The sequence below is a fragment of the Neodiprion lecontei genome, chromosome 2, assembly GCF_021901455.1.
Source record: "Neodiprion lecontei isolate iyNeoLeco1 chromosome 2, iyNeoLeco1.1, whole genome shotgun sequence".
NCBI lineage: Eukaryota > Metazoa > Arthropoda > Insecta > Hymenoptera > Diprionidae > Neodiprion > Neodiprion lecontei.
The window spans coordinates 43,865,868-43,879,342 of NC_060261.1; the positions used below are offsets into that span (position 1 = coordinate 43,865,868).

The window sequence follows — 13,475 nt, forward strand, 5'->3', positions numbered from 1 at the left end:
AATGTGGCCCGCGGATACCCGATCGTTTCAATCGGATCTTCGACTCAACCGAATAACACGTAGATGTCCCCGGATAATATACCCGTTTTGCAGGAGTCTCACCGAACCATCTTTTGATTTTTGTATACTTACAACGATCCGGTAATTATTACCCTCTACCTATATTTCCACGCTTTTTGCGACTTCGCACACGAGGCCATTCAACCAGCAGAGGAAAGTAACACGCATAGTTTGAATATAATCCTTCCATACCCCATGTTTATTTCGGCAATGCCTTTTAGATGAAAAAGTACAACACCATTTCTCGAGAGGGACAATACATTATTACGGGGCAGTGCAAACAGACCGCAGAAAGTATATAATAATCACTTAAATATAATAAACTTAAAGGTAGAAATATTAATGGTAATATGATCGAACCTTAGTAAAATAGGAAAAAAAATAAAAAAAAAAATAAAAAACGAACTCACAAACAATAAAATACAATAATTAACGATGAATAAAAAAGTGTATATATTATTTTATATGATTTTTAAATTATCATGTATTTCGGATTTCCTATTATATAATATATATAATATATATATGTATGTAGAAACATGCAAATGCGATTGATAATGCTCAACCGTATTTATAATTTTCTTTTATCTATAATCAACTACATATCGCTACTTCAGCTCTACGTTGAAACCAGTTAAATGAACTCATAGCCAAATCCATTTGTCGTATTGCGAAATCAATTGATTCTCAAAGACGTAGGGTAAAAATTATTGCTACCGTGGAGGTATAGGTACTTTTAATGGTGTTTTAATTCATCTCCAACCGCTACAAGTAAATAACGTATACCCCGACAATTGGGGTCCGTAAGTATATGTTATACAATATTAGTGAACGGGATTAGAGAAGATACTGCGTTCAGGTTCTGATTTCAAACATTTCAAAGCTGATACATGACTGGGTGCTACTTATATTTCTTTCCAACCTATCTTAGCGAAGTAGATCAGCTGCTATACTATAACCAATTATCTGCATCCTCAGCAACAAGATAATCAACATCAATTTACGAAAAAATGCCTACCTTGAGGGCAGTTTGAAAAGATAAAGGTGAGAAATTGCCAATTATACAGTAAATGTTATAAAAATTTTTATACAATATCAGGTTGGCCATTGCATTGCTTTTAGAATTTTTCTTTTAATTACTATTCCAAAATAGTAATATTTCGCACTAATCTGAATGAGATTTTTCCATCTTATTCAGTGCAACGTGCAAAATAGAAAACATACAAATGTATATTTTGAAATTGATTTTATTATTGCCATGCTACACAATCCTCTCAGAGGCAACACTTCTTATTTGTCATTTAATTTTTAGATCACGCATTAGATCGATTTGCTTAATTTTATTTAATTACAATTAAGTGTATTCGTTTAAACTTTAGGTTTCTTTTAAGGATTAGTTTTATAATTGGCACCAAGTACTTTGTGAATTTATAGCATGTATATAGATATATGTATATCGTAATGTATTTTTCTAATTTCATTGTATAATTTTTTCTAAACTGCCACTGTACGTTCTGAAACAAACTCGAACATAAATAGTGGTATTCCATTTTTTTCTAATATTTATAAGACGCAGCAAAAGTTCATGGAATTTGCCGATTACGTGTAATATGTATTTGTATCTGTGTATACATGTATACATGTATATATTTGTTGAAAAAAAAGTTGCGTAGTTTTCGTACATAATAATCTGATAATAAACGAAGCATAACGGATAGTCTTTTTGAAATTTTCAAAATTTTCTGACAAAATAAGGGTGACAGACGCGAGGAATCTGACTAATTGTAAGAATGGAACGGAAAAGTACATCCGTACCATATCCGATAATATACTTTTATCTTTAAAAATGCTTCGGCATTGTGCTGGATCATGTAGTGTGCATTATTAACACACTGATCAGTTCCGAAATCATACAATAATCTACTTTCAATCAGATTCTAAATCTCAAGTCCGTTTGTCGTTGTGTATTATATGTATTATTTAGGTATAGATGTGGGAACAATTCTCTAACAGCGCACGAACTTGTAGAAACTTATCGGTAACGTGGATAGGGCGCTATAAGATTTTAGGTGAATTCCTGAAATTTTGTCGTATCGTTCGTGCTGTTAGGGAAGTAAACGGTTATTATGAAACAGAACGTCCCGTATGATGGGGGAAAAAGTAACCGGCATATATATATGCTGTATATTACGACACGTATATAATTCAGATTGCAGAATGATTCAAGCAAAATTCGTACTTGGAGTTTGAACCGCTAAATTGAAAGGTGAACATTTTTAATCGCCTTATACATTACACATACGTTGTTTAAAAAAGAGATAACAAAATCAGTCGAATAGTACGTTTTTCCCCTTCAATCGATATAGTATTGCCGTGCAAAGAAAGTAAAACTATGCACCTTGGGCAAATACTGAAAGTTTTTAAAACGTGCAAACTTTCCCATGCCGTCGGAATTGTCCGCAAACCGAGGCACTGAAAATGTGTTCATATATTGTTAACGTGCGTATAACTATACACGGGTGCGATACACGTATGATTCTTGCCCATTGATAACTTCTTCGCTACTTGACAACATACCTATTCGTATATTGTATAACGATTGGTATGTATGATTATTAGTGTTGGATACGACGTTATTACCGATTTGATCAGTCTAATAGAGGTTCTATTGATTTATGTACACATTAATATTATCACCATAACGATAACGATGATAAACTCATTGTCAGATGAAATGTATGTCTAGTAGAGTAATTTCAACAGTGGTACAGCATAGTTAGATCACAGAATAGAGAATCGGTATACGTATGCATGGGATTATGTACGCATGCACGTATACATGTATGTATGTGTGTATGTAGACGTGGAATATGCGGCAATGGTGAAACGATCAATGGATAAATGTGGTTAAAACAAATTTCCCTCATTATTGCAGATGAAGAATGTAGTATACACGGTACAGACGACGTGCTTCTATCACATCTACAGTTGAGCGCCGAGTGTGAATAAAACGGTACTTATCCACAAGAAAGATGTGTAATTGATCGTGTCTAATTGGAAATACCAAGGCGTGGTGTGATATATCTACTATTTGGCGATCGGTTAAAATTTCCACCGCTTTGCCAAGAGCTTTTTAAGCAAACCTATACCGTATTTACGAAACGCGTAGCCATGAAAAACCCGAGTAAATATAAATTACCGATTTCTGTACGAGTAACAAAACATATGCCACGAAGCATAATTTCGGCATATGAATAACGGATAAGCCTTGCAAGTGTGTGTAAGAGAGAATCATACGCCGGGTGTTTTTCAAGTATGTATTCGGTTTCTTACTGAACTATAGGAGAACAATATAAAAATCATAAATCATATTGTAGTAAATGAGTGCGCACGCGTACGTATAGTATTATTTAATGTGAACTTTTTTTTACTTTTCGACGCACTAAATAAATATTATCCATGGGATAGCGTAAGATTTATAACTAACTTCTACCAAGCTAATGATTTATAAAATAATTAAATGAAACATTTGTACTTTAGCAGTATAGAGCAGTCGTTTGTAATATAATATATATGAATATTTATTCAATAGACAAAAGAAAAAAAAACAAGCAATTCCTTGCGCGAATTTCCCTCCCTTTACCGGTTATCACTCTGTATCCTGTGCGTGTGTCAAATTAAAAAGAACGTTCGCAACAGAATTTCGACAGATCGTCGAAAGGTATATTACGCCCTGGTTACGTCAAATTATTGTAGAAAATAAAACGATATTTCGGAATGCAAAAAATACAAACTTTTGCCGAATTCAGATTTAACTTGACACACGATCTTAAAGTTTAGGTATTGAATACAATTCTCAGCGTATTCGTCATAATATTAGATATACGAGTAAGTATAGCACCGAATTCAAACAATAATAATAATCAACGAAACGTATCAAACGTGTGAAATCAGCCGAAATGATTGGAGTCAAGAAACGTTCACGAATATATATTCGGAAAAAATTAACTTACTTTAGGCGTACCTACTAAAGCTAGACATTATGCTAATGATATATTTGGCCGTTTCAATTTGACAATAACGTAATATATTACCAATTCCAGAACTCCCGATAGCACAACAAAAATCAGGACTAGAAATTTTGAAAGAATTTACACTTATCGCATATACAATTACTTTCTATATATTCTGAAACAACATAATATTCTAATGAAGAATTTTCAAATATATCTTATCGTGTAGATTTACCGTACCACGCAGTGCCTGCAGCCGAGGGTATTTTAATTCCACGAAAAGTTTAAGTGATTCGTTGACTTTTTTTTTTTAAGGATAATTTACGGTCGTAAAGTAGAAGATCAAGACGGAGGAAAGATACGTTGAAAAACAAGACGAACAATTTGGAAAAACAGGCGAATGCGAAGAGACTCAATGAACAGGAATTTCTTTAGCCACGGCACTGAGAACGTGTTGCATTAAATCTACACTTATTAATAACAAATATATTATATTGAACTGTAATATCCTTTCATAATATATTAGATAGGTATGATATGTTTATTCACAACTTGATGTGAGCGCTTAAAATTGAGATTTTATATCGTGAAGATAATAATGATATATATTTATATATATATAATGTATGTGTGTGTGTATATATATATATATATATAATATATAATTGTTGATTAAGTACAATCTCTATGTAACGTTAATTTCTTTATCAAGAACAGCAATAATATTATTATTTTTTTAAAAAAGTAATAATATAACTAATAATAATAATAATAATAATAATAATAATAATAACAATAATTCCATAGTACGTAATATTATTATTATGCGTTATTCTAGTCATTGTCAGAGAGTTATTAGTGTTCAGAGCATGAAAGAGAGACCGCCGTTTGAGCCGAAACATAAATCCAATCGAATTAACCAAGGCCCGAATTCTCTAGACACCAAATTCAAATTTCGTTGCAAGTTCGCCAACAAGGTTTGCAAGTATTTAAACTAGTAATTTTCATTTTAATATTTATATCGCGAAACTTCATTAATTATCAATTAGCACATTACAACTAGATCAATGCTGGCTCAGCTCGATTGCATTTCTGTTTCAGTACAGAGCGCAGTAGGTATATCCTAAAGTGTAATTTTCTATTCTACATCGAGTAATAAAAATAGATTGCATAGATCAAGATTCGTAGCGCATGCGCCTAATAGATATATATGTATGTATGTATGTACGTATGTATTCATACGCCCTAGAGGAATTCCTTAAGTCTTCGGGGATTTCCTAGTACTTTAATTTCCGATATTTATATATTTCACTATATTATATAGTTCATGTTACGTGATATATTTAAATAGTTAATTGATGGATTAATTTCTCTTTCCAACCTATAATATCTCCTTAAGCTTATATTATATGTATTATTAGAACTTTGAGTAGGACAGTTGGACTGTAGAGTTTATAATAATGTTCAGGTTGATGTGTCGAGTGAGCTTCCGACGCCAACCCCGCCTTCCAATTTGTCAACCGAATCTCCAATCGGTCGGCAATTTTCATCAAATTGCATTTCTGTCTGTCGGAGCCCGATCATACGCTTAAATGCAGCCCAAGAGGGGAACAACGAAACTTTGTGACGGATGAGTATTAATTTGTAGCATAATCGTAACGTGTGTGTGTGTGTGTGCGCGCGTGTGTCTGTCTGTCTCTGTGTGTATGTATATATTGTATACGTACGTACTAAAAGGTACAGATGTATAACTGTACTTATTTGTTGTCAAGCCTGTATGATTGATCAATGTAATATTCGCAGGGAAAGGCGGTTGGTATTTTCTGGCGATGAGAATAAAGCAGCTAGCAATCAGGTCGATGGGTCGGATAAAGCTCGCAGACGTTTCACATACGTTACTCAATTAATTACTGGGCTGCGAATGAATCTTCAACGAATTCGTATGAATCAATATTACCTGTGTACGTTTGTATGGGGGTATATGATCTGTCGAGTTGATAATATAACGCGTGATATGATAACATTTGTCTCGATTGATGAACCATACGCACAGTATGTGGCATGTGTCGGAACAAAGATATAATACAAGAATATACAATATTCAACAATCAGTGCATTTTAATTGCATGTTTCAATAATAATATATCCTAAGTGTTGTATAATAATGATATATATTCATCGTTTAACAAGTAGTTACACTGAAATTGAGCTTTGTCCACTTATTTTTGCTATACCGATGAAAACTATACACCGCATAAGGTATATTCGACTCTGTTGATCCGCTAACAAATCGTCTAATTATAACTTCCGCATTGAGTATTTGAATTGATATTTAAGTACGAGATGAATTGTGATAAATTTCACTTTAAAATTCCGGCTTGTTCTTTCACATTTATAATTTTATCGCTCTGACAACAAAAACATATTAGGTATATTTGTTTTTCGATCACCTCATCATCGTCAGTTTATCTCAGAGGAAATTAAATTACGAATTCCTTGTGATTTATCATGTAACATGTTTAGTTGAAGAAAGAACGAGAAAGAGACTATAAACGCGTCGTTCTTCTTCATTATAAAATCAAATAGAATGAGGACGTCACACGAGTCACCGACCCTCTGCATGGTATACATAATATTAGCACAATTTGATCGGACGATACCGAAAATGAAAGGGTAATTCCATAGACGAAGTTTGAAATTATACTATACAATGCGCTATAGACGGCAGACCCCGGTATCAGCTCGTACCGGAACATCTATTGAGCAAAAAGGCGTTGAGAAAAAAAAAAAAAAAATTTTCTCCTCGAAAGAAAGTTAATCTCAGTTCAAAGTAACGTCAAAACGTGTAGCGGTATATCAATATTTTGGAGAAATAATTGAGGAAAAGAATAACGTGGAAGAAAAAGAACAAGAGGACCACGCCCCAGCAACGTTTAGCAACGGGGCACCTATACCTATTGCTTCATCTCACGTAACCGTTTCTCTGCCTTATTTATGCTGTCCGAGCTAGAACGCTTTTCACCGACATTTCTACGACCAGTCGTTGTGACACAGAGAAGCAAGATATCCGAGCATGAGTTATCGGAATTATTGAAATACCCCGGAAAAGGCGGAAAGTTCTCCTTCCGGGCAGTTGTGTCACAAGACCGGCTTTGCGATCGAAGGATTGATTAACCTCCCCCATAGTAAGAGGAAGATAAAGAGATACGTAGACGATACTTTCCGCACAGCCGCAGAGCAAACGGATGAAACGATGAAAAATTCACTGGAGGTCTTCCTCGCATTTCGGAATGTCGAATATTTCGGCAAAGAGCGGCGGTAGCCTCAGCTTCGGCCAGTTCCTTCGGAACCAGTCCAACAGGTTGGCGTGGCGGCTCCCCAAGGTTCTTAGCTCGGGCAAACGTTGGGCAACGCTAGTGGCTACGCTAGCCTCGCTGGTGGTGTGACTTCTCGCGGCCTGGACGCGGAGGGCCTCGAGGAGTTTGTCCTGCAGTCTCTGCACGGCCTTAACGTCGTTAAGCCCGGGCCTCTCCCCAAGGAGGACAGCACCCGAAAACAGGCCCAGCTCCGTGTCGGTTAATTGATGCGCGTTTAGGGAGGCGGCGAACTGCAGAACCGCCGAGACGAAATCCGGCTGTCGAAAATAACGTCGGTGGTTGAACGAAAGCAGGTATCATGTAAGACTGAATAACTATATGCAGCGATCGCCAAATCCATCTTCCTGCGGTTCCGTCTGTAAGGGCGCGTGACACGTGTAATCTCTTACCTCGTACATGAGTTCCATTTGGTGTCTCGTGATGTAGGTGCCGTCGTCGAAGGTCATCGTCGTGTCGGATACCATTTTAGCGACGTGGGTGAGCCAGATTTCGAAGAACCCGACCTTGATCAATATCAGCTGGTCGTCCTGGGTGAGATCGCAGAAGCCGGGTACCCTCTTGGCGAACTCCACGACCCTCTGAACTGACGGCGTTACTCGGGCAGCGAACTGTTGCCACAGCCAAATTCTCTGCGACTCGACCGTTTCCGCTGTCGACGAAGCTGCCTCCGGATCTTCCGGACTCGCCGGCTGAAATACGGGCGGAAAGGACGACGTTAAGCAACGCTGCTCTCTGCATGGGGAGGAAGAGCCTGATTGATAGAAGGGGAGGATTTCGTTACCGGCATGACCATCGGCTTCCGAACGAGTCCTCTGGTCAGTTCCTCCGTGAACCCGCAATGGGCGTGATGGGCCTGAGAAACTGTCAGGATCACGTCGTAAACTGCCAGCTGTTTCGTATCGGCGTCGGACTGATCCGGTTCCACGGCGGCCGGCGGCACCCTGTCGGTCGTCGACGGCGGTGGCTGCGAATTTCCGGTACCCGTTATCGGCTGGACCCCCGTCGTAGTCAGGACAGCGTCGTCCTGGCCTCTGTCGCGCGAACGTTTCGGTACGCGTCCGTATCTCACCGCTGTCGGAACATGGTTGAATGTTAATGGTCGTTATTGTTGATAGGTTTGAAAAATGTGGGCGGACCTCGTTACGAGTAATTCTCAATGACGATCGTGTTGTACGGAGTTATCATTCCAACTCCCGAATGCAATGAGTATAATTTTCTGTAGGTACTCACAATCCCTGGACATTCCTACGGCGAGACACTTCTTGAACCTGCAGTACTGGCAGCGATTACGATTCAGTCTTATCACTAGACATTTGCCGTCCCGAAGACACCTGTATTCGATCTGCTTCTGTATACTTCGTCTGAAGAAGCCCTGAAGCAAAATAAGACATCTATAAGCGGCGTGGAGAAGTTTACATTCGAAGTTTCATATAGAGGTTATTTTTCTGATCGCGAGATACCACGTCCGGGACGTACATGATTTAACGAGTAATGAATACGGTGTAAAATTAAATTCGACCGCGAGCATTCAAGTATGTTATACCCGAGAGACTGATGTTGTAAAATTTCGAGGTGATTTGCTCGAAATATCTGAATACGAAAGACTTTACCAATTTCAACTTATCTCAGACGAGAGTGCAGAATAAATAAATATTATTTTTTGCTGTTTCGCTTCGACGAAATAAATAATACCTTACATACTGCGCACGTACGTTGTTTACTTGAAAAGGGAGAATTCGTTAGATCAAATTCAGCACGAAGCAGGAACGAGGTTATACCCCGATATACCGATATACCTCGGGCATCGAACGACTTCGGAAAGAAAATTGTTATGGGAGTAATGACAATTTTAAATCTGGAACGAGAACGATCCTCGACTCGGCACGCGACGTACCTGTAAGAGAACCGATCGACGGCACGTCCGTGAATTTCGCAGCAGGACGAACGCTTGTAATTTTCTCAACGCCAACGGACTTGACGTGACGTGACTCCACCTCTTGGATAATTTGTTCTTATCGTTAGTCGCATCTGTTTGGTGCGACGTTATCAATATATACGCTATACAGCAATGGCCGACTGAAACATGCCAACGAAGGCAGCGAACGGATGGCCGGAGTCGTATTAATGCCACCAATGTGATTTACCATCGTTACCATGTATGATCAATTCATCACGGTCGGTCGCTGGTGGAAATTGTCCCATTGGTTATTTTCTAATTTCGTATTTTTCCATTTCACGTCCTAGTGCGGTGGTCTACGTACGAGTCTCTGCGTACACGTTCAGCTAGAATCCATGCCACTTTCATTCCCCTGGCGTCCCAGAGACTTATGCATAATTCAATTTTATTTATCTACCCCTGCAGAGTATGTAAGTACTACCTACGATGCGACGTTGCAGGGACAGCGGCACATGGGTCATGAAAAATGGAACCCCGATATCGCCTCTCTGCAACGTTATTTTATCTTTCCATTCTCTCGATACTGGCTATATACGTACAGACACTATACCTTCCGGCCGCTCCTCCCTTTCCTTCGCAATAATAAAAGTATCGGCAGCCTTGCATACCCTCGGCAGAAAAAAGGAAATAACATTTTGCCTCGCTCCCTCACAAGCTGGCGGCCCCTTTTACGAATACATTCTTAATGACTAGGGTACCATAGCAGACCCTAGTCCACTTGACCAAGTATACCAATCTATTCGCGTTTGACCCGATTGTGGTCCAAAACTTGAAATTCAATATCCAACCGTGTTAGCGGAATGCTTAAAAGCTGAAAGAGGCGAATCGGAGAAAATTACGGCGAGAGTCCCACTGGAATTTCGTTTACTCCCGATATCACTTGTTACGGTAGACATACACCACGTATTGAAGAAATCTTGCGAATGTTGAATATGCATGTATTGCACGGCGACGCTCTTTTTTTCCATTGGAGGATTACAACGTTTATCAAGTCAAAGATGAGATCGGTAATGTGTGATTTTTAATACGCAGTTGGTGGAGCAAAATAGTGCCGCGGTAGTTGAGCTTGGAACTCTCAGTACAGACTCTCAACTTTGAATAGTGAATCGAAGTGCCGGAAAATTACAATGTGTCATGATATTTTAAGTTTTCAACGAAACCTCATTCAAGCGCGTTGGCACGAAGTTGGACCTCACAATAATTAGTGGAAGGTATTTAGAAGCGGGAATATTGTAGGAAGCATACGATTCTGAAAAAACGATTTGTGTCCAAATTCCATTCCGACGTTGCAGACTTAAGAGTTATTGTGTGAAATAAAAATTTAAAATTATAAAATATTCGAGAGCAATTCTTTCTCGTCTGGCTCAACGGCTGGTATATACCTATGCGCTGAAGTTAGGTTGCGTGAAAAATATCATGTAACTACCCTCAAACAAACATGATAAAATATGGGAAACTTCGGATGGTCAATAAATAAGTTGAGAACTTAGCACGGCGCTGTGTGTATGTGTGATAATAGTTAGAGAAAGTGACATTGAAAAAACACGATTGGCATTCACCAATTTGTTAAGCAATGCACAAATTCGTCTCGTCTGGCTGATTCCTTTGGAAATACTCTATACATTCAGAATTTCGTTCACGATTGAGGACGTGTAATTGACAAAGATTATGGTTCGATATTCCAATATAAGTATAATCGACTCAGAATATCTATCGCGTAAAATTATTCGACAAGTCAACGTGCAAAATTAAAATTAATACGAAACGTGTAATATTCGATTGGGTCTCGTTTTATTCGGTACAAGTTTTGCAATTATTCGGGGTTACGAAGGAGGAGGGTATCGGTTGTTTGGAACAAGCACAGGGCACGATCATGAATTGCTGGCAGTCAAAATGTATGCTCGGTAATTGATGCGGCGTTCGCGTTAATTAACGAATTGTATGTACAGTGTGCAAAACAATCCAGCGTTAAACAAACGGGCGGAAAGGTGTATGGGAAGTACCCCCTGACGGCCAATACCCTAGCCAACGTATATCATCACCAATGTACATACGCGAATTACCCACATCCCAACCAATACGGTTACGGTTGGTAGGTATAAACTAAATCAATACGTCGTCTCCCAGCAAAAGGTTATACAAGATGTGGACGAAATATGTGTTGAATCTGTATGCTTTTAGGATGATTTTTTTCATGGAGAGCCGTTCTTGCGATTAATGGTATTAACCCTTCGTCTGCACACTGCTGTCGCGACCCGTTGACTGCATAAGGGGGGGATATTTTAAGAATTGCGAACTTTTTGAAAAACAAGGCGGAGACAATTTTTGTAGTAAATTGATTAAACTTTAATTCTGTGCAGTCAGATTTGCAAAAATAAAAAATATAATCGTCGAAAAACGTGCTTGAAGCCGACCGTACGGCACAGCGCTATTTGAATTAGTACAAAGAAAAATTTGGGATCAAAATGATCGCGTATGCAGGCGAAGGGTTAACGTCAACGCGCACTATGCGAAAGCGAAGCGAAACGAATCTTTATCGGAAGTGGAACGAAGGTTTTATAAACGATCGAGATTATTTGAATGATAAATTAATGCAATCCTGATCGTTTGCAGAATCTTTAGTCCACTTTCGATAAATTGGGGTAACTTCGTCTTGCTTCCGATACCTTCCGACGGCTTCGTCCTTCTCTCCGCTTCGGCATGGTGCGCGTTAACTACCGTTGTCACACCACTTCTGCATGCGGCTGGGCGTGTGCTGTTAGAAAAGGCAAAGTAGTAACAACCGTCGTGACCAGCCGCTGCCTGGCGCCCGTGAATCGGTGATAGAGGCGAGCACAGAGTCGGCTGAGACAAGTAGAGAAGCCGGCGTGGGAATCAGCCGCCTCGAGTAGAAAAGCCGGCGTACGGTCAGGCGCGCGCGTCACCCTCGCAAACGCGTTGATGCCTTTGGCGGAAAAGGAGAATAGAGACCAGAAAATAGATGAGAAAAACGGAGAGGAAAATTTTCTGACGGCTGTCAACGTTGCTGACCACGATATACGATGATTTTTCCCCATGTTGTAAGTACGAGGTTCCACTTTTCGTGATCTCATCCGTAGGATATTGGACGGAAACGTACCGGAATAATAAACGATTGGGAAAATTGATATGTTGCTTTTGTGGTTTATTCCAATTTCACGCGAAGGGCCCGGGGCGACGATTCATTATAATTTTCCTCGATACACGCGCCACTCGTGGCTTAGACTTGAAATTCTGTAGCCGACCGGATTCGCAGAGTTAAACTATAATTCACCGTTATACGGCCGGCTCAGCCGCAAGGCTTCCCTATTCCAACTTTGACTGAGATGACTGAAGCAGGCTCGATCACCGGTTCTGTACTTTGAATTCCTTTTAGATTACTTTTCCACGAGTCTTGTCGTATGCTTAAGAATGGATTTTGGCATTCTACCCTCTGTTCGGAATCACTTACTTACGTACATTTGATTTCTGTATTTTTATGTACACGAAAGTGGATAATGATTTTTGCGCGGTGATTTTTGCCAACATAGTGATTGTCCGTCGAAATAAAGAATCGTAAATGGCAAAATTGCAGGCTAAAATGCGCTCTGCTTTTTTCTCCATGCGAAAGAACACCCTCGGTACGTACGAGGGCGCAAATACCTCGCAATGGTTGACAAAATAGGTTACACACAGACATGCACCTATGTAAGCAAACTCGGATCGGTCGATTGATTTCTCATCGCTAATGGTGCTTACCTTGCAACCTTCGCAGCTGGTAACTCCGTAGTGGTAACCGCTGGCCTTGTCACCGCAAACTTTACAGGGTACAAAACTTTTCGCTGGAGTCGAGCTGTTGGAGTCCGCCGCGGCGTAAAGTTGTTCTGTAACAAAAATAAAGCATTACGATTTTGTTCTTTCTACTAAATCGGTCAGTAAAACAAATTATTAGTTATGCCATCGTATATCAAGATAAAGAACAGTATCGATTCACCTCATCGTTACAGAAATAAGTTTGAAGATCGTAAAGTCTAGAGATAAAATGTGAACAACAATACCGTGAAATTCATT

General features: G+C 39.2%; 1 protein-coding gene across 3 annotated transcripts in view; it reads right to left on the reverse strand.

Moving 5' to 3' along the window:
* Positions 1-230: 230 nt before the first annotated feature.
* The window catches only part of LOC107227819 (ecdysone-induced protein 78C), a 53,921-nt gene continuing 40,676 nt past the window's right edge, over positions 231-13,475 (reverse strand). For all 3 annotated transcript variants that reach the window (XM_015669076.2, XM_046733224.1, XM_046733223.1), the window contains 5 exons: positions 13,164-13,288; positions 8,681-8,822; positions 8,232-8,521; positions 7,840-8,139; positions 231-7,707 (listed from right to left, as the gene is read on the reverse strand). In XM_015669076.2, coding sequence (XP_015524562.1) covers positions 7,336-7,707; positions 7,840-8,139; positions 8,232-8,521; positions 8,681-8,822; positions 13,164-13,288 — 1,229 coding nt within the window. In that variant the 3' untranslated portion in view covers positions 231-7,335. The remainder of the gene's footprint in view (positions 7,708-7,839; positions 8,140-8,231; positions 8,522-8,680; positions 8,823-13,163; positions 13,289-13,475) is intronic.